This window comes from Nelumbo nucifera, chromosome 7 (genome assembly GCF_055504915.1).
Source record: "Nelumbo nucifera cultivar China Antique chromosome 7, China Antique-T2T, whole genome shotgun sequence".
In the NCBI taxonomy this organism is placed as follows: domain Eukaryota; kingdom Viridiplantae; phylum Streptophyta; class Magnoliopsida; order Proteales; family Nelumbonaceae; genus Nelumbo; species Nelumbo nucifera.
In genome coordinates, this window is record NC_142655.1 from 34,024,212 (window position 1) to 34,050,699 (window position 26,488).

Sequence of the window (26,488 nt, forward strand, 5' to 3'; positions counted from 1 at the left end):
TAACCGGTTCCATTTTTCGCCAAAACCGATTTTGGCCAAAATACATTGACTTCGTCAGCAAAACACTGACCCGAGCGGTTGACCCGTTCGAATCATTTGAACCGTTCAACAATTTCGATCATTTTTTATTTTTTATTTTTTTATTTTTTATGTCAGAACGGGCCGACTATTCGACCCGGGAACTGGACTCCTGACCGGTTCGTTCTCTAAGCCAATTTTAGAAACCTTGTAAAATAATAAATAATAAAATATACATTTATCCAATTAAATGTTATTACTTTTTCCATGGTTTTCAAAATTGGATCAGATTAGACGGTCAGACCAGAAAAACTGGGAGCAGATTCATTTTTCAGCAAAACCAGATTTTGGCCAAAAAACGTTGATTTGGTCAGCAAATCACTGACCCGGGCGGTTGAATCGTTCGAACCATTCAACGGTTTTGACCGTTTTTTATTATTTTATATTTTTTTCTGTAAGAACGGACTGATTGTTCGGTTCGAACAGTCGATTCAACAAAAATCTATTGCAAAACAAGTTGGTGTTTCACAATACCTAAACATGCAAAATGAATATGAAACAGGGGTTTGGGTTTCACTTGAATAAGCTTTTTCACAAGTAGTTGTCAAACGAAAATGAAACAGGGGTTCACCAATTTGAATAACGGAAAAAATAAAATAAAATAACAACAAATGCTTGAAACCCGTATCTAGTGACAATGGTCGTATCAATGGCGGTAGGACGTGATCTTCCCATCAAAGATGGAATACAGCTGCGAGTACCGATTGAAATAGAGATGTGGTATCAGAAGATATGATAAAAAAAGATGATCAAATGAAGAAGGAATACTTACCACCAGCAATCTAGTGCAGCAGTGGTCGGAGGAGCAGCGGTGAGTAGCAAGTGGTGCAATATCAGTAATAGTGGCAAGAAGAAAAATAGTAGCGAGGACTAGCAAGACCTTGATGTTGTAAGGTGAGAAAATGAGATATATTTTTCAAGTAGACATCCCCTGTGAAGCATAGGATCACTCTTGAAATTATAAAACGGTGTAGTGTTGATCAGTCCACGATAAAAAATTGTGGAAGAGAAATAGGCCTGTGGTGTGGACTGATCCACGAGATAGTGTGGATTAGTCCACACCACGGGCCAACCGAACAACCAGTGTAAGTGTGGTGTATTTTCAACTGCAATATATCATGATCAATCCATTGTGCCAAACACCACCTAAATTTACTATTTCCATTTTAGTGGTTCTAGTTAACCAATAACATTAAAGCTTAAAGATTGTTCAATCCCAATTCACTAATTACACCAGACTTTACGACTTGTCCTAATAACCTATAATTAACCAACCTACAAAATTTTACAGCAAAGTCCCCCCATTTGACCCAAAACGATTCAAGATTTCATTCCAAAAACCCACATTAGGCGTAATTGGGCGTAATTGGGCGAAATTTGAGTCCTCAAATATACTTGATTAGGCGTAATTGGGCCACCAATCAAGTAAAAGTCAAAAAATCATACCCAATGAAATTTCACCCAAGAATATAGCGAATTACTCCTTCAAAGATTTCGTTTCTTACGACCCGAATACAAAATTCCGCATGCATGATGCATCTCAGCCGTATATCCATCTTTTATTTATTTATTTATTTTTTACCAAAATCTTCACAACCGAAGTGAAATTTCGGCTTCAACCTCCTACAATCTAAAATTACAAAAATGCTACTCAAACTCCTCAATCTTACCAAATTATCCACGGCTTCTGTACCTCGTCTTTTTGACGAGAACACAAACCTCACTAGCGGCGGCCTTCTTCCCCCATTCTCACCCATATCCGGCGTGCATAACAGAACCCCTGTTTTTCTTCGTCGTCTGGGCAAAACTGAAGACGGTGGCCATTGCTTGAGACATTGCGTCCTCCTATCGGTTTCGAACGAGACTTACACTTAGAGGATCATCCTCTCTAGCCAATCTTCCGGTTGCAAGCCCGTATCGGGTAAGTCCTTTTCCCACCGTAACCTTCCTCCATTCTCTTTGCTTTTTTTTTTCTCTCTCCATCCTGTTAGGGAATAACAGGCGTCTAGTGGTTAGTGGAGACAGCAACGAAAAACTCAGCGGAGTCGTTCTCCGTAAAGTTTTTGGCCGATGACGGAGGCGGTAACGAGGTTGCCTTGTTTGGTTTTTGAGAAGAGAATGCTTTTTTTAATGATTTCTAGAGAAGACATTCTTCTCCATTTATCTCTTTCAATATTTGCTATCGTTTTTGTCTGATAACGCTGCTATTTTTCCTCACTGCGTTTTCTTTTTTCTCTTTTGATTCAGTCTGGCTTGAGTAGGAGAGTTGCTATGTTTCGAATCCTAATACATTTTCTTTTTTTTTTTTTCCTCAACTGTTTCGCTATCTGTTGTTTGCGGTGCTTACTATGCTTAAGATTGGTCTCGAGTATGAAGTATTCTATGTTTCGTTAGCTGTCAATTTGTTCAGGCGTGATAATCGAACGGAAATGATACATCCATATACAAAAGTAGGATGAGAGGGCTGGTCGACAAAAGAGAATAAAATTGACCCTATAATAAAAGAAATAAAAATAAAAGGATAAAAATATATAATAAAAGATAAAACAAAATATATTCAACAATGTATGATAATAAATATAATAGAATGAACAAATCAGGATGGTTAGACCAATAAACCCATCTTATTTGCTAAATAGGTGACAAAAGAGGGGTGGCGGAGAAGAAGCTGTCAAATGACAGCAATAATATTTTTACAAAAAAAGGAACAATAATATAAAAACTGAAAAAACAAAAATGATAAAAAAATATGGTGGACAAAAAGTAGAATAGAATAAATAAATATATAGACAGGGCTCCACAATAAAATGATAATAAAATAAATAATTGATAAAAATAAATAAAAAATAAGGGGGAGGGGGACTCTGTTGTGTTGATTTGTTCTTGACTTGTTATTTTGCTATTATTTTAGTTTCTTTATTATTAATATAGTCTTAGTTGATTAAAGAAACCCGTGTGCTTGTGATTGTTTGGAATCCCATATTGGCCCCACCTAATGGACCCAAGAGAAGGGTGCCTAACCCTAACCCTCTTTCATTCGAGTCTTACCCGGATTGGTTAGCCGGTGTCTTATAGCTGGAGTCACTATCAAACTAAAAGCAATTTTATTAAATTTTTGGAGGTCCCATCACCTCCATTTCTTTCAAATGATGGGTGGCAACTCCAAACCATCCCAAGTGGACGGTCTCTTGATGCTCACAATCATCATGGTTTGACCTCCGGTTGGATCTCTGACCCTTGACCCGCTTCCCTTTCCAGTTTGATTGCTAGTCCGGTTCTTTGAACATTGGTCTTTATATCTTTTGGGGAATTCTAGGGGTTTTTATGTTTTTTTTTTCTGAGCGCTTATCGTTACACTGAGTTGTCACTTATGTCGAGTCACGTCCACATGTCCCCTCATTATGAGGTCGGGCCAAATCACCCTCCATCAATTGCCCCCCAATTCCCCGGGCCAGGGGTCCTAACCTGGTGTGGGGAGTGCACGGCGTGACGGGTGGATTTGGCTCAAGGTTCAGGCCGTCCAATCAGACAGTTCGTCGGTCGGACCAGTTCGGCTGCTCGGCTCAACCAAGCATTACCCAGGTCGCATGCGGTTTATGCGCGGATGTCACGCGATCTATAGACACCACGGGTCGTGCAACCGGTTTTCACAAGAACCGTTAGATCTCCTTGATCTCGATCGTTGATCCTCTGACCTTGCGGCTATAAATAGGGGGGACCCAAGTCATTTTCTCCGCCATAAGTTCACTAGCATTCGCCTTGAGGTCGTAGTTAAAGTCCTCAGCTTGGGTTTTCTAGTTTGTCAATCTTTCAGTTCGGTCTCTCTTCTTGGTGAGTCTCCCTAGCTTCTCTTTTTAGTTCGTTTCAGTTTAATAGTTATGTCAAACCATAGTTTCGATAGCCTTCTAGATGAGCCCGAGGTGGGTACCTCGGCTCAAGCGGGCCTTTCCGAGGTGCAATCCTCTTATGAGGTGCGGGAGGCCTTAGATAACCCGACATCCACCTCTTCTCAAGGTCGGGTGCCAGACAAGTTCGGTCCCTCAACCATGACCGTAGATATACTTAGGGCCCTGATACATAAGTACAACCTCCCGAGGGAGTATACCTATAACCTTCCCACGGGTAACTTCCCTTGGGAACACGATCATGATGAGATCGTGATCTTTGGAGAACAGCTCGCGGTTGGACTCCATCTTCCTCTACACCCCCTAATCATAGAAGTCTTGAAGCACTTCGATGTCACCATAGACCAACTTCACCCGAACTCCATCCAGAATGTGGTCGGGACAATTTCCCTTTACTTTGACTACGCCCTGCCCCTCGACCTCGACATTTTCTCATCTATTTTGTCAATAAAGAAGAATGCTTCTTGTGTCCTTCCCGAGTATAGGCGGACCTATTACCTGTCCCCTCGCCCGAGCTACAAACAGTTACACGGCCTCCCTAGTAAAATCCTGGCCTGGAAGCGGGATTATTTTGTAGTCCGCAATCCTGCGGGGTGGCCCTTCCCATCTCATTGGAGGGTGTTCGTTCAGGACTCCAGCATTAGGCTGGACCTGAAAACAAGGGAGACGCTCCAATCTTGGGCGGAGGTCGGCCTCAACTACAAGGATTACATCACCGAGGACAAGCTCGTACAAGCCAGCCTGAGTCCTGGTAGGTCGCCTTGGTTTAGAGTTAGTATTTTACCTCAGTAGCTGGTATTTCTTCTTGGTAATATCGCTAATGTTGAGCTTTATTACAAGCCCCATGCAGCAGCTCAGCGCGGGTAGGCTCTTCGAAAAGATGAAGGGAAGGAAGAAGCGGGCTGCTAAAAGAGCTCGTGTCGGGGGCTGCTCAGCCCCCTACTCTCGAGCCTAAACAACCTCCAAGCGCTCCTCAAGTGATCGACCTGGTCGAGGATCCGGAGAGGAGCCCTCATGCACCCGAGGTGCCCTCAAAGCCCGCTCCTTCTACAACTACAGTTTCTTTGGGCAGCGAAGGGGCAGTTCAGAGTATTTTGACTCTGGAATACAGCCTCCACAAAAGCAAGGGGGCAATATATGCTGATGAAGTCACAAGCTGGTCTAAGCTATCAACCGCCCAGCTCGGAGCTCGAGCCGCTACTCATTGCATGGCGGTAAGTCTTGTTCTGCCTTGATTTCTGGTTTTGTAGCCTTGCAAGTACTAACTAGTATTCTCCTGGCAGGTGAGCTCTGCCGTGCACGCCCTGACCCTCCAGTCTGAGATGTCCTTGAAGCGGGCCCTGGCTATCGAGAGCTCGTCCTGCGAGGCTCACACTGAACTGAAGTTAGATCGCAGTCAGATCCACCGGCTAGAGAGCGACGCAATAGCTCAGAAAGAAGATATCAAGGTGTTGATGTCGGAGAAAGAAGATTTGCTGCGCCGGGTGGAGAGCCTCGAGGCTAATGTTAAGGAGCGAACAGAGATCCTCCTCAAGTCTATGGATGAGGCCAAGGTGAAGGCCGTTGAGGACTACAAGAGCTTGGAAGAGTTCGATGGGGCGCTGGTGGAGGCCTACCGCAAAGGCTTCAAACTTAGCAGGTGGCTGATCAAGCGCAAGTTCCCGTAACTCGATGTAAGCACCATCACCACTTCGCGAATTACTGAGGAGGTAGCCCTTCTAGCTGCTGAGGACCCGGACTCCGAGGAGGAGGGTGATGATGACATTGGAGAGGCCAATGCCACCGATCAGGCTGGTACTTCCACGGAGGCTTCAGGCAAGAGTGACAAGTCCCCTAAGTAGTCTGAGTGGTCTTTTGTATTTTGAGCCTGCGAGCTCGATGTTTTTTGTTCCTTTTTTGCCCTTGTAATGAACTACAAAATTAATGAAATACTCCTTCTGCAAAGTGTCGAGCAATTACCTCCTTTTTTATCATAATTATGTAATTTTCTCTGAACTATTGAGTCATCGAGCTAGGTGACCGAGGTAGGGGTTTCTTAGCTGTTACCCCGAACTGCCACCCCGTATTTAGGAGTAATTTGCTGAAGTGAGCGACATTGTAGGGTATACACCCGACCTGTCTACACACAGGCTACATGTCGTAACAACCATTGCAGGTATTCATACCTGAGCTGGGTGTGCCTTAGCACTTCGTCTATACCAAAGAGGCGACTAGGTCTTTGATGGTGTCGAGGTCCTTTGTTAGCTCGGTATTTTAGCCCTTAGGCTGAGGGAGTGACTTATAGTCCACTCTCCTCTGGAGCTCGCCGATGCCAAAGAGGCAACTGGGTCTTATATGGTGCCAAGGTTCTTTTATTAGCTCGACGCTTTGGCCCTTAGGCTTGAGGAGCGACTTATGGACCACTCACTTCTGGAGTTCGCCCATGCCGAGGAGGCGACTGGGTCTTGTAGTGTCGAGGTTTAGCTCGACACTTTGGCCCTTAGGCTCAAGGAGCGACTTGTGGTCCACTCAGCTTGGTAATTACAGGTAATATTGCCTTAGGTTGACAATATTCCACGCCCAATGTACCTACTTCCCTTCTAGGGTTTCGAGCTCATACGTTCCTTCCTCGAGTACCCGCTTTACTTGGTAGGGTTCTTCCCAATTTGGCCCAAGCTTACCAACACCGGGCTTAGGTACCATGACTTTACGAAGAACCAGGTCTCCAATGCGGAGGTTCCGCTTCTTGACCCTAGTGTTATAGTACCGAGCTACTCTCTGCTGGTAGGCCGCGGTCCTAATGTATGCGAGGTCCCGTACCTCATCAAGTAGGTCGAGGTTGGTGCATAGTTCATCCTTGTTTGCTTCGTCGTCGTATGCTTCCAGGCGTAGTGTAGGGACCTCAGTCTCGGTTGGGATCACTGCTTCCATGTTGTAAGTGAGGTTGAAAGGGGTCTCGCCCGTTGCCGTCTTCACCGTGGTTCGATAAGCCCATAGTACGCTGGGCAGCTTATCTACCCATAGTCCTTTAGCTCAGTCTAGGCGTGCTTTCAGTCCATGAAGGATGGCTCTGTTTGTGACCTCCGCTTGACCGTTCGCTTGAGGGTGCGCCACCGAGGAGAAAATTTGTTGTATTCCCATGTCCTTACACCAGTTCTGGAACTTAATGTCCTCGAATTTTTTGCCGTTATCAGAGATGAGCACTCGGGGTAGTCTAAAACGGAAAAGTATATTCTTCCAGAATAAATTTTGCACACTTCGTGCCGTGATCGTTGCGAGAGGTTTGGCCTCCACCCACTTAGTGAAATAATCGATTGCTACCACTAAGAACCTCCTCTCTCCTATCGCTGGTGGAAACGGTCCGAGTATATCGATCCCCCACTATGCAAAGGGCCATGGGCTGGTAAGGTACTTTAGGTCGGCAGCGGGCTAGTGGTGGATGTTGGCATGCTTCTGACACTTGTCACACCTTCTCACGAACTTAATCGCATCTGCCTTCATCATTGGACAATAATATCCCTGTCGTAGCGCCTTTTGGCAAGAGCCCGGCCCCCTATGTTTCTGCCGCATAAACCCTCATGAGTGTCGCAGAGCACGAGCTTGGCTTCAAAAGGTCGTAAGCAGCACAGATAAGGGAGCGTGTAGGATATTCGGTACAATCGTCTGTCTATTATGACGTATTTGGCTACCTGACGCTCTACCCTTCTGCCTGCATTATGATCTGCAGGGAGGCTCCCGTGTAGCAGGTAGCTTGCGGGTGGATCAACCCAGCTCAACTCTGCTTGTACGATAGGAGCGACCTCCTTTGCCCCCCCGAGAATGCTAGGCCGAGGCAGGTTCTCTATGTACACGGTTCTCATGGTGTTATTGCTTGTGCTGGCTAATCGGGATAGGGCATCGGCCTCAGCGTTCTCGGATCTCGGGATCTGCTTGATGAAGTAGGGCTGGAAGTTGAGCAGAGCCTCTCTAACTTTGGCTAAGTAGGCGACCATGGTTGTGAAAGAATGCTAGGATCCATCTAATGGACGCCATAAAGGTTGCGGAATGGGTGGGGCGAATTTCAAAAATTTCCTACATTCTCCCAACTAGGAATCATATTCCCTGGATTTAGAATACAATATTCAAGGATCCTACTTGAACCATAATCAAACCAGATCTGTACCAAAAGATAAAAGGGAGGGATATACCTGATCCGGAGAAGCAGTATCTCCCAAAGTTGGTGTTCACGCCCAAAGAATGCACCAAGATCCGTTTCTGCTGAAGATGACACAGCTGTGGATGGAACAGAACCAGCAGGGTGCGTCCTACACACTGGATCCTTCGCAAGAACCCTCTGGAAACACTAAACACTGAGTCTTTTTCAGTCTTTTTTGCAAGACTGATGTCAAGAACAGGTTTCTCGACTTCCTATTTCTGCAAAGATCGAATCTTGCAGAGGTAGATGGCGGCGGCAGGAGGAGAACTCCAAGGGCGAAAAGGCTGAACTGCTTTTCTTTCTCTCTGGAGTATGAATGAGATCTGATATCAATTCGCAGGAGGTATCCCTTGTTATCAAAAAGGGTGGTTCGAAATCTGATATTTCTCTCTAAGGGTTTCTCCTCCTTTCTTCTTGATTAAGAAACCTCCTAATGAGGAGTTATCCCAATCCAAATCAGTATTTGGATAGGGGATTATCTTAATCCTATCTACAGATAAAGTTAGTTTACTCCTGATCTTATCAGGAGGTTACCAGATTCAAATCTAATTTGAATTTGGTCTCCAAGAGTTGATAGGGTTAAAGGCCCAATCCTTTTACTAACATTAATCTCATATTCACCCCATAGATGGATGATCATATCAGCCCACCTCGAAATGGGCTTTTGGCCCATTAAGTGTTCAGTGTTTAATTACTTTCCAATCTTCTGCTCAATTGGGCTTCTTTGTATGGCATGGGACCCAATCATTGATCTACACACCAGCCACATGGGTTCGGCCCAGCCTTTAATACAAGGCCCAGCCAAATTCACTGAAAGACTCAATAAACCCCTGAGCCCATCATATGGACCCTATGGGCCCAACACTTACATTAAGTGGTCCCTGGGCCAAGCCATCTTATAAAAACCCAGGGACTGTGGGCAGGTGCAAGATTAGCCCATCAGGTACTACCCTAAATGGTCTTACACTTAACCTCTCAGCCCTTAATGATCAAACACTGCCCGATAAGAGAGGACCTCTCCCTCGGCTGCAAGGAACAGTGCCGCACTCTCCTCTCACATGGATCCCGGGAATTAAAACCATTTGCAAACAATTTGAAACCGTACATATATATATATAAATATATTAATTTTGCAAAACAAAATTCCAACGATTGAAATCAACTGCCGGCAGTTTGGTTTCCATCAGGGAGAGTGCATTCCCGATCATTACCCTTTGTCCGACAAAGGGGCTAATCCTGTCACTATGATCACCCACTCAGATGAATTCTCAGACTGTCCCAACATACCCAGGTTTTGATCCCCATCTAAGGATCTCACTGATTGGCATATCAAAGACAGCCCGATCTGACACCTAGTGAAATGTCATAATCGAGTCTAGGGGTTAGGTGTAACTTTCCAGTTTTGCCCATCTGTCTCCAAGGTCCAGGGCAACACTGGAAATCTGGTCCAGTTCAAGGATTCAAGCAATCCCACACTGCATGTGCCTCGGGTCCTACCCTGGTGGCTGAGACAGGCCATCCCAACACTTGGTGGCACACCAGTGTCAGCCTTGGCAGGATAAATCTCCCCAGATTTATCCAACGGCTGTGAATCTTTAAAACTAACACGAGTCTCTATAAGTGTCCAGTTTTAGGGTCTTACACAGAATTAAACCAAACAACATGAATCAAACATGTACTTTATTTATTTCCACTAAATAACAAAAGTACATCAAATCGGATTGAAGCTAAGGGCATACAAAAACTGTCTAACAGCTCCCACTTGCACTTAGGTCCAATCTGGTACAAGCCGGAGTCCCATACTTTCCACGTGTTTCTCAAACACCTTCTGTGTCAATGGCTTAGTCAATGGATCTGCCACATTATTCGCTGATGCTACCTTCTGAATTAGGACGTCCCCTCTACCAACGATCTCCCGCAGTACATGGTACTTTCTCTCGATGTGCTTTGACCTCGAGTGTGCCCGAGGCTCTTTAGCCTGGGCGATCGCTCCATTGTTGTCACACAACAACGGGATGGGTGATGTGCTGGATGGAATCGCTCCCAATTCGTGTATGAATTTCTTCATCCACACGGCTTCCTTGGCAGCTTCACTTGCAGCAATGCACTTGGCTTCGGTTATGGAGTCTGCAGTGGACCCCTATTTGCTGCTTTTCCAGCAAACAGCACACGATCCTATCGTGAAAACATACCCAGATGTAGACTTTCTATCATCTGGATCCGACTGGAAATCGGCATCGGTATACCCTAGAACTTGTAGTGAACTACCATCGAATACCAGACAAAACTCTTTTGTCCTTCGAAGGTATTTGAGTATGTTCTTCACAGCAGTCAAATGCTCCTGCCCTGGGTTTGCCTGGAATCTGCTTACCACACTCACCGCCTAAGCAATGTCCGGGCGAGTGCACAGCATGGCATACATGATGCTCCCTACGGCTGAGGCATAGGGAACGTCTCTCATGCTCTCAATTTCCTCAGAGGCTTATTGGTGAGGACGACGATCGTATGAGCTTGAAAGTACGGTCGAAGTCTCCGAGTTGCAACAACTAGCACGTACGCCATTTTTTTGATCTTTGGATACCTCGTCTCTGCTTCCTGCAACACTTTGCTAACATAATAGATGGGTCGTTGGACCCGATCTACTTTTTTTATCAGTACCGTGCTGACTACCTCGTCACTCGTGAAGAGGTACAACTCCAAAATATCTCCCTCCTCGGGTCGAGTTAACACCGGGATACTAGCGAGGTACTTTTGAGCTCGTCAAAAGCGAGCTGGCACTCTTCGGTCCATTCGAAGTCCTTGCTTCTTTTAATTGCCTTGAAGAAAGGCATGCAACGATCTACCAATTTAGACATGAAGTGGCATAGAGCGGCTATGCGGTCGTTCAACCTCTTAACCTCCTTCAATTTTTGGGGTGGTCTCATATCTAAGATGGCCTTAATTTTATTTGGGTTGGCCTCAATGCCACATCGGTTGACGATGTAACCTAAGAATTTCCCCGAGGTGACACCGAAAACGCACTTGTTCGGGTTTAATTTCATGTTAAACTTGCGCAAAATTTCAAAAACAGAATGCAGATCTTTTATTAAATCATTCAAAAACTGGGTTTTGACGACCATGTTGTCTACATAGCACTCTACTTTTTTGCCAATCAATGGCTCGAGCAATCGGTTTACAAGTCTTTGAAAAGTAGTCCCGACGTTTTTCAGCCCAAAGGGCATGACCCTGTAGCAGTACAGGCCTAGTTCGGTTATGAAGGCCGTTTTTTCGTCATCGGCAGGGTCCATTATGATCTGATTATAACCCGAGTAAGCATCCAAGAAGCTCAGCAACTCATGCCTTGAGGTTGCGTCCACCAAACGGTCTATCTTGGGAAGTGGGAAGCAGTCCTTTTGGCAAGCTTGATTCAGGTCCGTATAACCAACGTACATGCGTCATTTACCATTGGCCTTTTTTACTAGAACGGGGTTGGCTACCCAGCTCGGGTAATGGACCTCCCTAATGAAATTGGCTGCGAGGAGCTTCCCAACCTCCTCATCGACTGCTCTCCAACGCTCTGGGGATAGGTTGCATTTCTTCTGTCTAACGGGCCTAACTATAGGATCAGTGTTCAGTTTATGAGTAATGACTTTGGGGTCTTTCCCTCGCATCTCTGTCGCGGACCATGTAAAAACATCTAAATTTTTAAGTAGAAAGCTTACCAGTTGAGATTGTAGAGGCTCCTCAATTGAAGCACCGATTTGGAGAGTCCGAGCTGGATCGTCTGTCGAAGTAGGTACAACGATCGTCTCTTCTATGGGCGTAGCTCGCTCTTCATGCTGCTCCGCAGGTTGCTCCAACTCGAGGTCATCAGCCACCATGGCTTTCCCTTTCAGGGCGGCGACGTAGCATTTGTGAGACTCAAGCTGGTTGCCCCATGCTACCCCTACTCCAAAGTCCGTTGGGAACTTCATAGCCAAATAGTATGTGGACACCACTGTGCGTAAAGCGTGGGTGATTGGCCGACCTATTATGGCATTGTACGGGAAAGGAGTCGTGACCACTAGAAAAGTGTGGTCGAATCTCACAATACTAGGCCATGTGCCGACCTCCACAGGTACTGTAACTCTCCCCAAGGTCCTGACTTCCTCTCCACTGAAGCCCACCAAGGGAGTGTTCGCGGGCTTGAGATTGCTTCCCCGAAGCTGAAGTTTGTCAAACGTGGCCTTGAAGAGTATATTCGTCGAATTGTCGGAGTCGACATGGACGCGCCTTACCTCGAAATCATTGATTCTCATCTTTACAACGAACGCGTCATTGTGGGGGTACTGGACTCCGTGCGCATCATTTTCGGTGAAGAAAATCAGTTCCTCTATCCTTAGCCGCTTTGGGGGATTCCGCTCTTCTCTTTCGATCTCGCGAGCCAAGGTCCTTGCTGCGGCTGAGGTGCAGCCCGCGACGATTGATCCATCGGTGATCATTTGGATTGTTCACCGAACTGGCCTCTCTTTGGGTGGCTGCCTCCGTGGCTGCTCATTTTGCCTGTTGCTAGACTCAGGAGCGTCTCTACCTTGCTCTCCCTGTCGTCCTGTTTTATTATCACATTGTACAAAATTTCTCAAATACCCGCGACGGATGAGTTCTTCTATCTCATCGCAGAGGTTTTTACAATTTTCGGTGTTGTGACCGTGATCTCTATGAAAATGGCAATACAGATTTTTATTTCTAGTATTCGGGTCTCCTCTCATCCGAGGTGGCCACTTCACATAAGACGCATCCTTGATCACCATGAGGATTTCTGCTCGCTTCGCGTTCAAAGGCATGTAGTTCATTCTTTCAATTGGAGGAGCTTGGAAAGAATGGTCCAGCTTTCCTCCCCGAGCTGGTTCTTTCTTCCTCTTATTGTCCTCGTTAGTTGAGGTCTCACCTTCTCTTTTCCTCTTCTCTGGTGGGTTCTCGTTCTTCTGGCTCATCTCCTCCTCTGTTCCGATGAACTGGTCCGCGAGCTTGAGGAATTCGGTTACGTCCTTGGGCTTGTTGGCAACCACGTGCCACTTGAACTCTTTGTGTGTTATGCCTCTTTTGGCTGCTATGAGCCTCACTACGGGGTTTAAATCAGGTATCTACAGACATGCATCATTGAATCTCTTGATGTAACTGCGGATAGATTCCCCCTCCCTCTGGACTATGCCGAGAAGGCTTTCTCGGGACCTTAAACACCTCTTGCTGGTGATAAAGTGTGAGGTGAAAATCTGCACGAACTACGCCCAACTCTTGATTGTCCCGGGCGCGAGGTTTCTATACCATGTGCGAGCTACCCCCTTAAATGTAGTAGAGAAAGCTACACACATGCAGGACTCACCTGCCCCGGCTAAGTGCATCTAGGACTAAAAAGAATCTACATGATCATTCGGATCGAATGATCCATCATACTTGTCCAGGGGAGGTACCTTGAAATCTTTTGGCATCGGGACGGCTAGGAGTTCGGGAGACAGGGGAGATGGCACAGAGAGGAGCGGAGTGGCTTTCACTGCTCCCGAACTCGCTTCTTCCTTCCCTTTGAAGAGTTTGGGCAAGTTCAGGTCTGTAGCTCGGCAAGCTCTATGACGTCTCTGTTGCTTCTTTGTCGGCTCTGCATTGGTGCTGTTGGCCTCTGTGTTGTCAGGCACAGTTCTCGCGGGGAGTGGCTCGGACTGCTGGCGATGGCTGTGGATTGAGGGACCTTGTCTAGAGTCTGTGGCCAGGACCTCGAACCGGTTTTCTACAAGCGGGATCTCAAACTCTAAATGTCGAGGTGATGCGGATCTGTTAGGTTGAGAATCTCCCGATCTGACCATGTGCGGTGAGGTGGGAGTAACTAGTTTATCCCTCCTGCCGCAGGACAAGACTTGGCTCCTAGGAGGATTCTGGGTCTGAGAGGTCTCTCCCTGGCGAGAGGGGAGTTCGCTCCGACGGAGAAGCATAGCTTGCTGTGTGGTCGGATGCCGAGGTGGAACCGGCTGCTGGTTCAAAGGCAATAGTGGGAACTGCTGCTGGTACTGCTGTTGACAAACATGGTGCAGTGCTTGTTACTGATACAGTTGGAGCTGTTGGACTTGCTGCATTTGAGCTTGTTCTAGTTAAGGAGCTGACGAGCTTAACCCGAACTGTCTTCAGTTCGGGATGCTCCCTACTTGGGAGAATCTTAGCTCGGGGCAACAGAGTATTGTAGCGAGCTGCCATTCATGGCGAGCTGTCAGGCTGGGTTATAGCGAGCTCGTTATGCTGAGCTGTCACTTATATCGAGTCATGTCCACGTGTCCCCTCATTATGAGGTCGGGCCAAATCACCCTCCATAAGGAAGCTTTGGATAAAGAGGGGATGGTTGTATAGACAACTGTCCCTTTGCTCCTATAAGAGTTTCCCACACCCGAAAAGAGGGAGAAGATGAGATGGAGCCACATGAGAGGATATCTCCTTTGTGGTAACTTCCTCTTTTAATCGGTAAAGGCTTTTAGGCTATCAAGTTAGCTTTTACCGATGGTTAAGCGCCAGCCATCCATCCATTTGATGCTTCGGAGTGTTGTGAGAACATATGCTTCATCCCTCCCTTTGTCATTACAGACAACGATTATCTGTAATGTGTAAGCGATGGTTAACCATCTGCAACATTACAGACGGCGATTATTTGTAATGTGTGAACAAATCATTCATCCCTCCCTTTGTCATTCAATTCAATAATGTGTGTTAAGCGCATGTAGTGTTGCAGATGACCATCTTAAGGATGATTGCAAACGTCTGCAACATTACAGATGCTTAACCATCGCTTAAGATGATCAACGCTTAACTACCTGTGATAATAGGCGCTTAACACATTATAGATAACCGCTTAAGATGGCTATAGATAATTGTCAACCATCTGATGCTACAGAGTGTTGTGATAACAGATGCTTGTGGTCAAGGGACTCTATGCATGGAGGAAATACACATTAAGTTAAACCAGCTTGGACGACATCCAACCTCCAAGTCAATGACCCACACCATGAGAAATAGGCTGTTACAGAGCTGAGTCGATGCAGAGAGCTTACCGGAGCTGGTATGGGGAAATCCCCTCGCCAACTCTATTGACTCTCTCTCCCTCCCTCAAGCTCCAATAGCAGTGTGAAATATAGGAGAAAGAAAATGAAAGAATCAAAGGAGAAAGCTCCGACTGGATTTTTGGCGCATTCTATTTGTCTTTGAACAGGGGTAGAAATGCTAAGTGTGAGCTATGCTAGTTGGTTATGAAAGGGAGCTCCAGCAACAACTGCTACGACCAAATCTATTCCATGGATGATGTATACAGAAAAAATAGAGGAGGTTCAACCAGTTTTTGCTTCGAGCCATTTACCTCTGAGCAGATATAACCTCACGGGAGCAAGGTGAGATGTAGGATTGAGTTTCTTCAACTAGTGAGATCTGTATGGCCACTACGTCGATCTTTCCTGTCTGAATGCTGAAGCTATACAAGATGGGGCCGATGGGATAAGAGAGCTTGAAGACAGTGGAATACTAAGGGGGATCGATGTGGAGTAGAATGGGGTTGGGTATTGATTGGGTTTGTGCCAAAAGGGGTTAGTTAAATGAGAGTACTAGAGGAGTTTCACTGCTACAACTCCTCTGTTTCTTATTGGAAAGGGTAATGAATAGCGAAGAAAGAAAAAGGAAGACCGGGGATTGCTTGAAGGGAATTTCTTACACAATTGTTGCTTTATCAACCAGTAATGGAACACCTGGGTCACCTATTAACAGATGGTTGACAAAGAAAATTAGATGATTCTTGAAGGGCATTTGTGTCTTTTCCTGTGACACTTAACGACTGCTTAACAACAAGTACTAGATTGTCGCATTTCGAAAGTTTGGATACTAGATTGTCGCATTTTAAAGTTTGAGTACTAAATTGGCACTCGGCCTAAAGTACAGGGTACCTATCGGGAATTTTCCCTTTTCAAAAATACAACTCCACTCTCCCTAGATTATTTAAAGGGTAAAATACAAAACCTCCACTATAGTTTCTGACAATCATAAAAATCTCCCCTATAGTTTCACTTAAGCAAAAACCTCCACTGAATTTTTAAATAATTCGACAAAAACCTCCGTTCCATCAATGACCCAGACGGAAAACGGTAAACCGATGCATCATTTTTTTGAAATACCCATTTTCCTCTCCTCTTTCTCCTATTCTTGAACTCCACCGTCTGAAGAGGAGGAATTCAACTCTTTCAATCTATCATTCAAACACATACGAAAAACCTGTTGAATGATATACGATGTTTTTACAGAGCGTTTTTCTTATAAAAAATCTTCAAACCAGAGAACCTACACAGAGAATTAATGCTTTAATGGAGATGCCAATATCTCTATCGGGCAGAACGCATCTTTCACAACAATATCTGGTGGTCATAATTTCTTTTGCAGGCTGAGGTCTGGAGGGAACAGTTGAAGAATTGGGACTTTGTATCCAAACGGAGGGTCTACTACAACGATGCACTCAAGTTGAAGATGTCACGGTGGGCGATGACCACATCTGCGCGTTGGTGGACAAAACCAGAGTTGTCAAGTGTTGCAGAGGGGAGAGAAACAATTTTTCGACACCAGAGGCAGGTGAAGGTTTTCTCTCCATTATGTCAAGGCGAGGGTTTTCTTGTGGTATTTTGAAAACAAGTCGTATAGTTAAGTGTTGGGGTACCAGACAAATTGGGCAAGAGATACAGGGCGAGTTCGGAAATGTCTCTACCATTAACGTGTACAACCCTGATGGATTTGAATTAATATGACTGCATTGCAATCATAATGGATATATCCATAACCTGCAAATATCATTAAAAGAATCATGAAGATAGAAGGCATCACTCTTGGATTTTAAACTCTAATAGATATCTAAATCTGATGGACATCTCCATCCCCTGTAAGGGCATTAGATGTTAATATTTTCCTTGGAAGGCGTCAGATAAGAAAACCGCTGTGAAGAATTAGTTGCCAAAAACATGAGCTTCAAAACGGAAAGATGAGAACACCTGTCGGTCAGGAATAACTTCTGGTGTGAAGAACAGTTGCTAGAAAAAATGGATGAAATATTCCGAGAATGGAATATAATGAGCAATAATGCCGCTGCAATAGATAGGGTTTAATGATGCTTTAGGGGTAATTTCGTAAATATTGACGTTTTCCGTTTGGGTCGTTGATGAAAAGAAGGTTTTTGTCAAAGTTATTTAAAAATTCAGAGAGGATTTTAGTAAAAGGAAACTATACGAGAGGTTTTCATGATTGTCAGAAACTTGAGAGAAGATTTTTGTATTTTATCTTTATTTAAATGATGGATAGGAGGATCATGTTACAGGTGATTTAACCCTTTTATTTGATCATCTCAAATACCACCCATTGGGAAGCAAATTTCTTTTTGGTTCATTGAACACCAGAGGAATGATCTATCTAAGGTCCCAAGGTCTGAAGTTACCATTCTTCTTCGGTGACGGCAAGCTCCGTTTGTCTTCTCCATCGACGGTGGCGGCATTGAACTAGTTTCTTACGGTAAGTATTTCATAAATAACCAAAAAGAAAATCGTAGACTACGGGTTCCAGTAACCCTTTATCATCAGCGACGACTGAACACACTATTTCTCTCCAACAACGCTTTCCATGAAACACTCGTCGGCGGCGACCACAGCTTCGAACAGGAGCTCTGTGTTTGTTGTGAACAATGGTTGTCCGTCTCAACCAAAAAGGGTTTAAAGAGGGGTACTTTTGACATTTAAGAAAAGGATTTTCTCTCTTCTGCGGACCGCTACGGGTACTTGTGTCATTCCACTTGCTTGTTAATGCCGGTTAATGGTTAGGGACCAAAGTGAGAGTTTTTGAAAGTTTGAATACTACAGTGACTACAGTGACACGTTTAAAAGTGCGGATACTAACTTAACGTTACCCTCAAAATTCAGGATACAAAAGTGAAAATTTCTCAAAATCTTTTAACATTAAAAATGTTTCCCTTAACAATATTTTTGAGTTCGGGTCCCGAACTCAGCCCTATTCGTTCCTCTCAACGAGAATTCTTCTCCACCGAGTAACCCCACCCCCATTCTCCAGTCTAACGACTACTGCAGTGTCGAGTGTCGACTTAACATTACACCCTCTCAACTGTGAGTTTCATCTAACTGAAAGCTAACACTGGTTTCCTTCCCTTATTTTCTATTTGATCATCTCAAAGCATCTGGTTTTAATCATCCTTTTAATCGGGGTTTATTGATTCATCCATTTTTTTTTACCATTTCTATATGGGTTTTTAGGGCTGGGATTGAGGCATACCATTTCTATATTGATTCATCTGGTTTTAATCACGTATCGGTTAAGTACCCATACACCTCTGCCACTACACAGTGGTGTATAGATACTTCGAACATTGGTTACAAGGATCTACCAGCTGTACCAGGATTACTTTCTCCATCAACAAGGTGAGAAGAGTGTTCTAGTGATCTAATGCACATCATCATCATCATCATCATCTAAGCCTCATCCCAACTATATGGGGTTGGCTACATGAATCCTGTTTCATCATTCCATTCTGTTTTGTGCCATATCCATTGTTAACTTATGAGTGCTTTAAGTCATTTCTTTGGCGATCTAATGTTTCAATGTACCTTTTATCAATTACTGACAAAGAAAGAAAAATGTAAAATGTACCTTGTATCAGTTTCAGTACTAATATTTTTCTTTGTTTCCTTGTTTCATAATTCCTTATTAAAACGTATCTTAATGTATTACTAGTGGTTTTCTCATGAAGAGTGCAGTGATGTTTTAACTTATGATTGCCTTAATGTTCTCTTGAGTTCCACCTGTGAATACAAATTAGGTTCTTATCATTGTAGGTAGTTTACATAAAAATTCAAACTTGGTTGTGACTAAGCTTTAAATTTGATCTTTTCTTGTCAAGGTTTCAAATTTTGTTGAAACTGGAAAAAAAATGTTAACCTTTACTCTGGTTTGGGTGCTAATTAGAATGAAATATGGTTTGAATTTAATATATTTAGAGATCTTAACAACGATCTAGATATGGTGATGAAAAGATATAGCAAGTGGTTAGATAAAAGAGAAGACCAAGAAAATAAAGAGAGAAAATATAAAGGCACCTTCTTCTTCTTCTTCTTCTTTTTGTTTTTTTTAATCGGAATTCTCAAAATTCTGGCAAAGTGTTCCAATAATGTTTTGGTTTCCATGCATTTCAAACATATAATGGAACCGATATTTAATTCCTTGGTTTTTATGTTCTTAGACATGCATACAGGCATCTAATTCAGTCTATATTATTGGTATTTTTTTCTAATGTTGCCTTGAAAATTTCAGGAAAATGCTTTTCTTCTTGTTTTATTCAGATTGTTCCTGAGGTATTAAAAACTCAACGTGGGATGATATGACTATGGCATGCTCTTGGTCTTCACATCATCATCTTCACTTCATATGGCGGAATCTTTATTGCTTTAGATGGAACTTGTTGGCTACTCAGAGGGTTGGATGCATGTACAATTACCAGCTACAAAGTTGGTTTCATCCATATTCATCTATTGTGCATAGAAAGGTACAACTTAAATATTGACATCTATCTAAAAAGTAGTGAAAGAAAAATAAATCCTTACCCTGCATCTCTTCCCTTGGTTAAATTATAGGCACACTTGTATATTTAGAAACATAGAGGTCTTCATTTGCTTCCAATTGTTTTTGAATGATTTCCTTATGTCACAAACATTAGGGGTAGGGATGACAATAGGTTGGGTTTGATATTGAACCTGATCCTATTCTAATCCAGTTTTGCTTGGGAATAGGGCAGGGTGGAGGCATGGCTGGACAAGAACATGTTAAAGAGATCTAAAGTTCAATGATCTGGAGTGCATTAGCAATTAGTGTAGGTATGCAATTACAATATTAAGACAAGGGAAGAAAAATGGAAATTGTCTTTTTGAACCTTGGAGTCCTGGACATATTGTTCAACAAAATAGGTTCATACCCAGTTACAGGATGCATTTTACCATAATAATTGGTATTGCCACTAAGTTAGCGTGGTTTTAGCAAGATCAGTAACTGAAAGATGCAAATGGGACTTGGGTCCAAGGCAATCACCCAGCGATGCTAGTCTGCAGTAGTTGATATAAGTATTACATATGATCTAGCAGTTTGCTCCTGCTATCTCCTCATGGTTTTTATCTTGCTTTTGTCATGTGCATGAGCTGCACCACAATGTTGAAATTTTAGTTCCAATGGTTTCAACATTTAATAGTTCTTTATGTTTATTTTTTGGAAGAAGTGTCTATATTCTCTGTTTTGTGGAAGATCTGCTAGGATATGCTGAATAGAGTATTTATAAATGTTTAACCTGGTGGTCTTTTATCAGGTTTACTCTAAATTTTCAAATGGTTTGGAGTCAGACTTATCTGGAACAGTTCATTCAACTTCTCATACCATAGGGATGTCATCCAATGTCAGACCAACACATGTAGATGTAGTTGATGATTCAGCCAAGTGTAACGAAAGTGAAGATGTCAGTTTTAATTCTTCGAATGGTCGGGTGATGCTCATTGATGGCACATCAATCATGTATAGAGCTTACTACAAGCTTCTAGGTATGTTTTTTTTTTTTTTTTTGATAAATCTTTTAGGTATGTTCTATCTTATTTATGCGTTAATATATGTATATATATATGTATGTGTGTGTGTATACATTTACATGTATGTATATATATACATACATATATATACACACACACACATACATATATATATATACATATATTAACACATAAATAAGATAGAATATACATACATATATATATACACACACACACATAAGACCAAGTACAATAAGATGTGAATTAGCGTAAGCATAGTCCCTAGACTCCCTGCTGTTTCATCCCTTCCCCCAAAATGCAAGCCAAACTATTTGCCTACCTTTGTACCCATTGAGTTTCAACCAGCAAGTTTCTTGAATACCATTTAAATTTTCTGACTTCATTTCTAAAGCTCCACGCTGCACTCTCATTCTTTGATAGCCAACCGATCACCATTTCGGAGTCACCTTCAATAACCAGCCTTTCCACTCCCACTTTTTTAGCCTTCTGCACCCCACAAACTGCTGCCATTACTTCTGCCCTAACTGAACCTCTCTCAGCAATTGGAGCTGAATACAATGCCCTTATGGTTCCGTTTTCATACTTTATTACATCTCCAATTCCAAAAGGCCTAGGATTACCCAAGCTACAACCATCAATGTTCAATTTCATCCACCCTCCTCCTGGTGGTGATCACTCCTTTCTAGTCTTTTGTTTCTTAGATGATGAATCACAATTTACCCTCCAGTTTGTAACAAGATCATGCACTGTAGTATTTGCATAAAAGATCTAATGTCTTCATCCAATGTGCCATCCTCAATGTTATAGTCTCAATTATTGTCCCCTATTTCTTTCTTTCTCCTCGAAAAATTCTTGCATTCCTTTCCTCCCACAGTGTCCAAAGCATTGCCGCTCTTGTGCATTTCCACAAGATTCTGCCTCTTCTTTTTGTGCATCTAATCATTGTTGCTTCAGACAATTTGTCCAATCTAACAAGGGGATTCCACCTAGATCCAAAAAGAGCAAGAAACCATTCCCTAATGCAGTAGAAAAAAGGGTAGGGTTTTAGTCAGTGATAAGCAGTGCCTCCATTCAGTCTGCACATGATACACTACTTAGGAGATAAAGCCCAGTTTCGTTTCTTTCTTTGCAATAAATTGCAAGTATTAATACTACCATGGAGCACTTCCTAGAGAAAAGCACTAACTTTAAGGGGGATAGGAGTAGACCATACTTCCTTCACTGAGAAAGCCTCAAAGGATGGATTGACTAACAAGGGCTTAAGAAAGGACCTACGGAACCACAAGGGAAGTTATCGTCTGAGTTAGGAATCAATAACTGACGATTTTCCTCAGTAGTATTAAGAACCACTCCATCTAATAAATTCAGAAAGGTCCAAAATAGAATAAATTCCAGACTCCCAAAGATTTCTTTGGAAACCCAAGTTCCAATAAAAACCAAAGGCCAAAGGAGAGGGTTTAATGTAGGAGCTGAAGAATCAAATCTGGAATTTTCTGGAAATTTATGTATTTCTCTATTTTTGGGCAGTAGGGATATTTTTGCCATTTTGATCAGTTCCATGTGGGCTTGGGCCATAGCATCTTCTTCCTCTAGTTTAGTAATGCTTCTCTTAAATTTTCAGTTTATTTGTATTAGTAGGTAAAAAGTTATTGTGTTTCTTTATGAACAAGGAATGACATTTTTGTAATTATGATGAACAGTATGCTGAGCCACATTAACCACTGTATGAATAAATGTATTCTCTTCCTTTTGAAGCTAATGAAGATTTCTTTGGAGTTCTCTTGCAAGTTTGCTGTATGGAGTGATTCCTACAAACCTAGAGTGGTTCTAGGACCCATTTGAGTGATTCTTTGGGATTTGTTCATCTTTTCTCTTTCTCTACTCTTTCTCCTCTCTTTCCCTCTCTCTATACTTCTCTCCTTCCAACTTGTGTCAGTTTATTGCAACCCTACTGCATCAGGGTTGAACAAAATGAGCAATAGGTTTGAATTTAAGGTTGGACAGTGAGTAAGGAGAAGGAAACACATCTTTTTAAGGAGACTCCCCAACCCGTAGGTCTTCCCAAAATATAATCTTGTTGCTAGAGGAAAGATCATACCTAACATGAGTGTGAAACAAAGGAAGGGTACTATCGATTGCTTTCCAAGGAGAAGCAATAGTAGCTCTATTCAATAAAACTGCATTCCACCCATTTTATGAGAGCTTGTTTATGCTAGCCACAACCTTATGCCTTAATTTTTCATTCTCCACTGCATAGTAGTTTTCAAGGCGCCAAGGTGAGGCTAGGTGACAGGGGGCGCTTGGTCGCCTAGTTCCCTAGGCGATGGATTTTTCTAAGTAAAAAACATATATCCTAGGGTAGTTCCTTAAATTCCATAACCATATTTCCTTAATAATTATCCATAATTTTCATAAGAAAAGTATAACTTCATGTAAAGTATAGAAGATCAACATATTCATGAGAAGAAAAAGAAAATTCAGAAAAAAAGTATAGGAGCTGAATCCCTATTTTGGTTATAGGGAAAGAAGAAAAGAAAAGATGAAAGAAGAAGAAGATGAAGATGTGGAAGAAGAAACTGTGTTGTTAGACAAAATTTTAAGTTCTTCCTTACTTATTGGTTCAGGTTTTGAAGTTTTTGAGGGTTCAATACAGCAGTTAGCAACGTTTGTGTTGATTAAACCATAACAAATAAGAAAATAATAAAAAGAAATTAGTATATAAACACAAAATGAGTATTTTATTTTAACAATGTTTATTTTATAATTATAATCTAAAAAACTTAAGAATATAAAAGTATTTTATAACACAACATATACAACTGCTTGGTGATTAGGCGATGTGAGCCTCTAAGGGTGCCTTGTCGCCTAGGTGGTCCGCCGAAGCATCTCCTTGACTACTATGCTCCACCGGAAACCTCCACGACTATTTCCCAAGAAGGGCTGAGTTCTTCTTGCTTATGTTTCCCATCCCCCCAATTCTCCCTCCTCTTTCCTTTGACTCATTATTTCCCATCTTACTAGGTGGTCCTTCTTACCCTTCCTTGGTTCTAAATGGAAATGCCTCTTCAATTTCTCAACTCTTCTAACCACTTTTTGTGACATCTTGAACATTGACAATAATACACTAGGATGCTAGGTAGGGTTGATTTAATTAGGTTAATCCTACCTCCAAGGGAGATATATTTTCTCTTCCACACTACCAGTCTCTTCTTCACCTACTCCATTACAAGGCTCCAAAAGCTATTGGTTCTAGGTTGGCACCTAAGGGGAGTCCTAGATGGTTCATTGGCCACTCACACTGAGCATACCCCAAGGTTATCGCCATCGACTCTTAACTCTTCCTCCCCTACATTTACCCCTGCTACCAAGCTCTTTCTCTAGTTAACCTTTGGGTTTGACATCCTCTCATACAATCTCACGATTACAAATTTTCAACCCATTTTTTTGATGGGAAATGGTAACTTTCATTAAAAATAATGGATAAAGATTACAACTGTCACCATCCAAGGGCCGGATGGAGAACCCTTTAACAAAAGTACTTTCATAAACAAGCCCGAAACAACTCCTGCCTATTGATTCCTTGCTTAGCTAAATCATCAGCCATACCATTTGCTGGTCTTCTTGCCCAATTAAACCTCACCTCAATCTCCCTTGCTAAGCTTGAGATTTCTCTTAGCTGTTGTCTGAATTGCCAGGTGCCATAGCTTCTAGTTTGCAACCAGTTTGGAGTCTACCTCCACTTCTAACTGTTGCATTCCCCATTGCTTTGCTAATTTGAGACCTTGGAGTAAAGCAAAAACTTCTGCCTTAAGGAGTCTCCCACTTCTTACTTCTAGTAACCACCTCCCATCCAACTCTATGATCCTTTTCTTCTTCCCCTGGTTCCCACAAAAAATCTCTCATCAACTTTTCCAATCTTCTACTTGCTCTTAGGATTCTAAAGACAAATAAAAAATACACAGGAAAGTTGGTCAAGGTAAACTTAATCAATGTGATCCTACCACCCAAAGATAAGTAATTTTTCTTCCATAAAGTTAGCTTCTTAGTGAATCTGTCCACCACTGGATTCCAAAAACTGTTATTTCTTGGATTATCCCTTAAAGGTAGTCCCAAGTAACTCAGAGGGCAGTCAGAAATCACACATTCCAAAATTTTCACCCAAACAACATGGTCCATCTTAGAATGCTCTAATATCTATGCATTCTTCCCACATTATGGTCCTCTCCACATGGCACAAGGAGATTGGAAGCCGACAGGGAGAAGGGAGAGAGCAAAGAGATGTTGGGAATTAAAAAATCAAGACTGAATTGTATTGATGACATTGGGAATAAGGAGATTGGAAAAGGAAAAGAAGACGAACAGGTGTGTCGAGAAAAAGAAAAGCCGTCACATCTGGCTGGGTCGGTTTTCATTGTATCTACACATGACCAACTTGGGGAGCACGTGGACATAACTGAGGAAGAATTCCTTGGCCAGAAATGTTTAAATACTAAGCAGGATTTTAATAGAGGGCCCAGGAGTTTTAAATCCTTTAGAAATGAGTTGAGAGGTGGGCCCAATTTTGAAGGTGGGTCAGTCCAAGAGGCTTATGAGGTTGCACAGTTAGAAAAACATAAAACTCTTGAGCCGAGAAAAGAAACGTTGGGAGAAACTAGGAGCCCTGTAGATAGATCAGGGGTCCCAGAGGTTGAAGAGGATTCAACAGAGAAGGTGGTCACAGAAGAAGGCACTTGCGATGCTGAAGGTTTCGTTTGAAGAACGACAATTTTCTTCCCCAAAAAGAAGGTTCCAATGACAACTCAGGAGGAGGACAGTGTTAGTGAACATCACTGACGGTGAGGGAGAAGAGTTGGAAAGGATAAAAGGAGATGATTGGGGAGAAAAAATGGCGGGAGCAGAAGAGGAGAGCAATAGAAGGATGAATGAGGTTGTACCAAGAAGGGTTGAAAACAGAGCTGAAGAAGAAAGGAATTGCAGTCAAGAGGACGAAGTGACTTGGGGGATAGGGGCTAAGGAAATGGGAGATGCAGAAGAGTCAGTGGGGAGGGGAGAAGGAGATTAAGCTATCATAGATTCTGTGTGATGCAGGAGTCAAGTGGTCATATATATAATTTTATTTATTTTTGTTATTCTGGACAATGGGGGTATTTTGGTCTTTTTCCCAAATTCTCAATGGGATCTGGCCTGCTAATTCGTCTTGTCTGGTCATAGTCTTGTTTTTGGAATCATTGCTTAAGTAGATTAGCAGTTATTTTTTCTTTGAATAGAAGTTCACTAGTAGAATCATAATTTTGAGTTTTCTTTGTTTAGGAGTAGTTTGACTGACCCTAGAGAGTTTATACATGTGTGTGTTGTTGCAAAAACATGGCTAGTTGGAGTTAAAGTTTTGCTTATTTTGCAATCTCGAGATTCTTACAAACCCTAAAGTGGTTTTGGACCTTTTGGTTAGAGGGTAAATAACCAAATTCCAATGGACTTAAATGAAAGTTGGTTTACTGTTAAGTCTTGGTCAATTTTTGGAATCCAAATTCTATTTTTTGTTTCAGTTTCATTAGGGTCCTGAATAAAACATAAATCAGTACTGCTTTTGTCCTAACTATCTGCCATTAATTGTCAGAATGTCCACTTTGATTAAATTAGGGTCAGAAATGGGTGACCTTTTCAAAGCTGTAATCACCATCTACATGATAATTTATTAAGAGACATAATTGTTATTCATC

At 42.6% G+C, this 26,488-nt stretch overlaps 1 protein-coding gene across 10 annotated transcripts in view; it reads left to right on the plus strand.

Annotated features, from left to right (window-relative positions):
* Nucleotides 1–17,478: 17,478 nt before the first annotated feature.
* The window catches only part of LOC104598309 (5'-3' exonuclease family protein), a 102,097-nt gene continuing 93,087 nt past the window's right edge, over nt 17,479–26,488 (plus strand). Inside the window, exons 1-4 of one of the 10 annotated variants that reach the window (XM_010260318.3) lie at nt 17,479–17,685; nt 18,438–18,602; nt 19,492–19,723; nt 20,534–20,762. In XM_010260318.3, coding sequence (XP_010258620.1) covers nt 19,559–19,723; nt 20,534–20,762 — 394 coding nt within the window. In that variant the 5' untranslated portion in view covers nt 17,479–17,685; nt 18,438–18,602; nt 19,492–19,558. Of the gene's footprint in view, nt 17,686–17,741; nt 18,291–18,437; nt 18,603–19,491; nt 19,724–20,533; nt 20,763–26,488 lie in introns of those variants that run through there. The other 9 variants (XM_088891549.1, XM_010260323.3, XR_735349.3 and 6 more) reach the window with 9 other exon arrangements.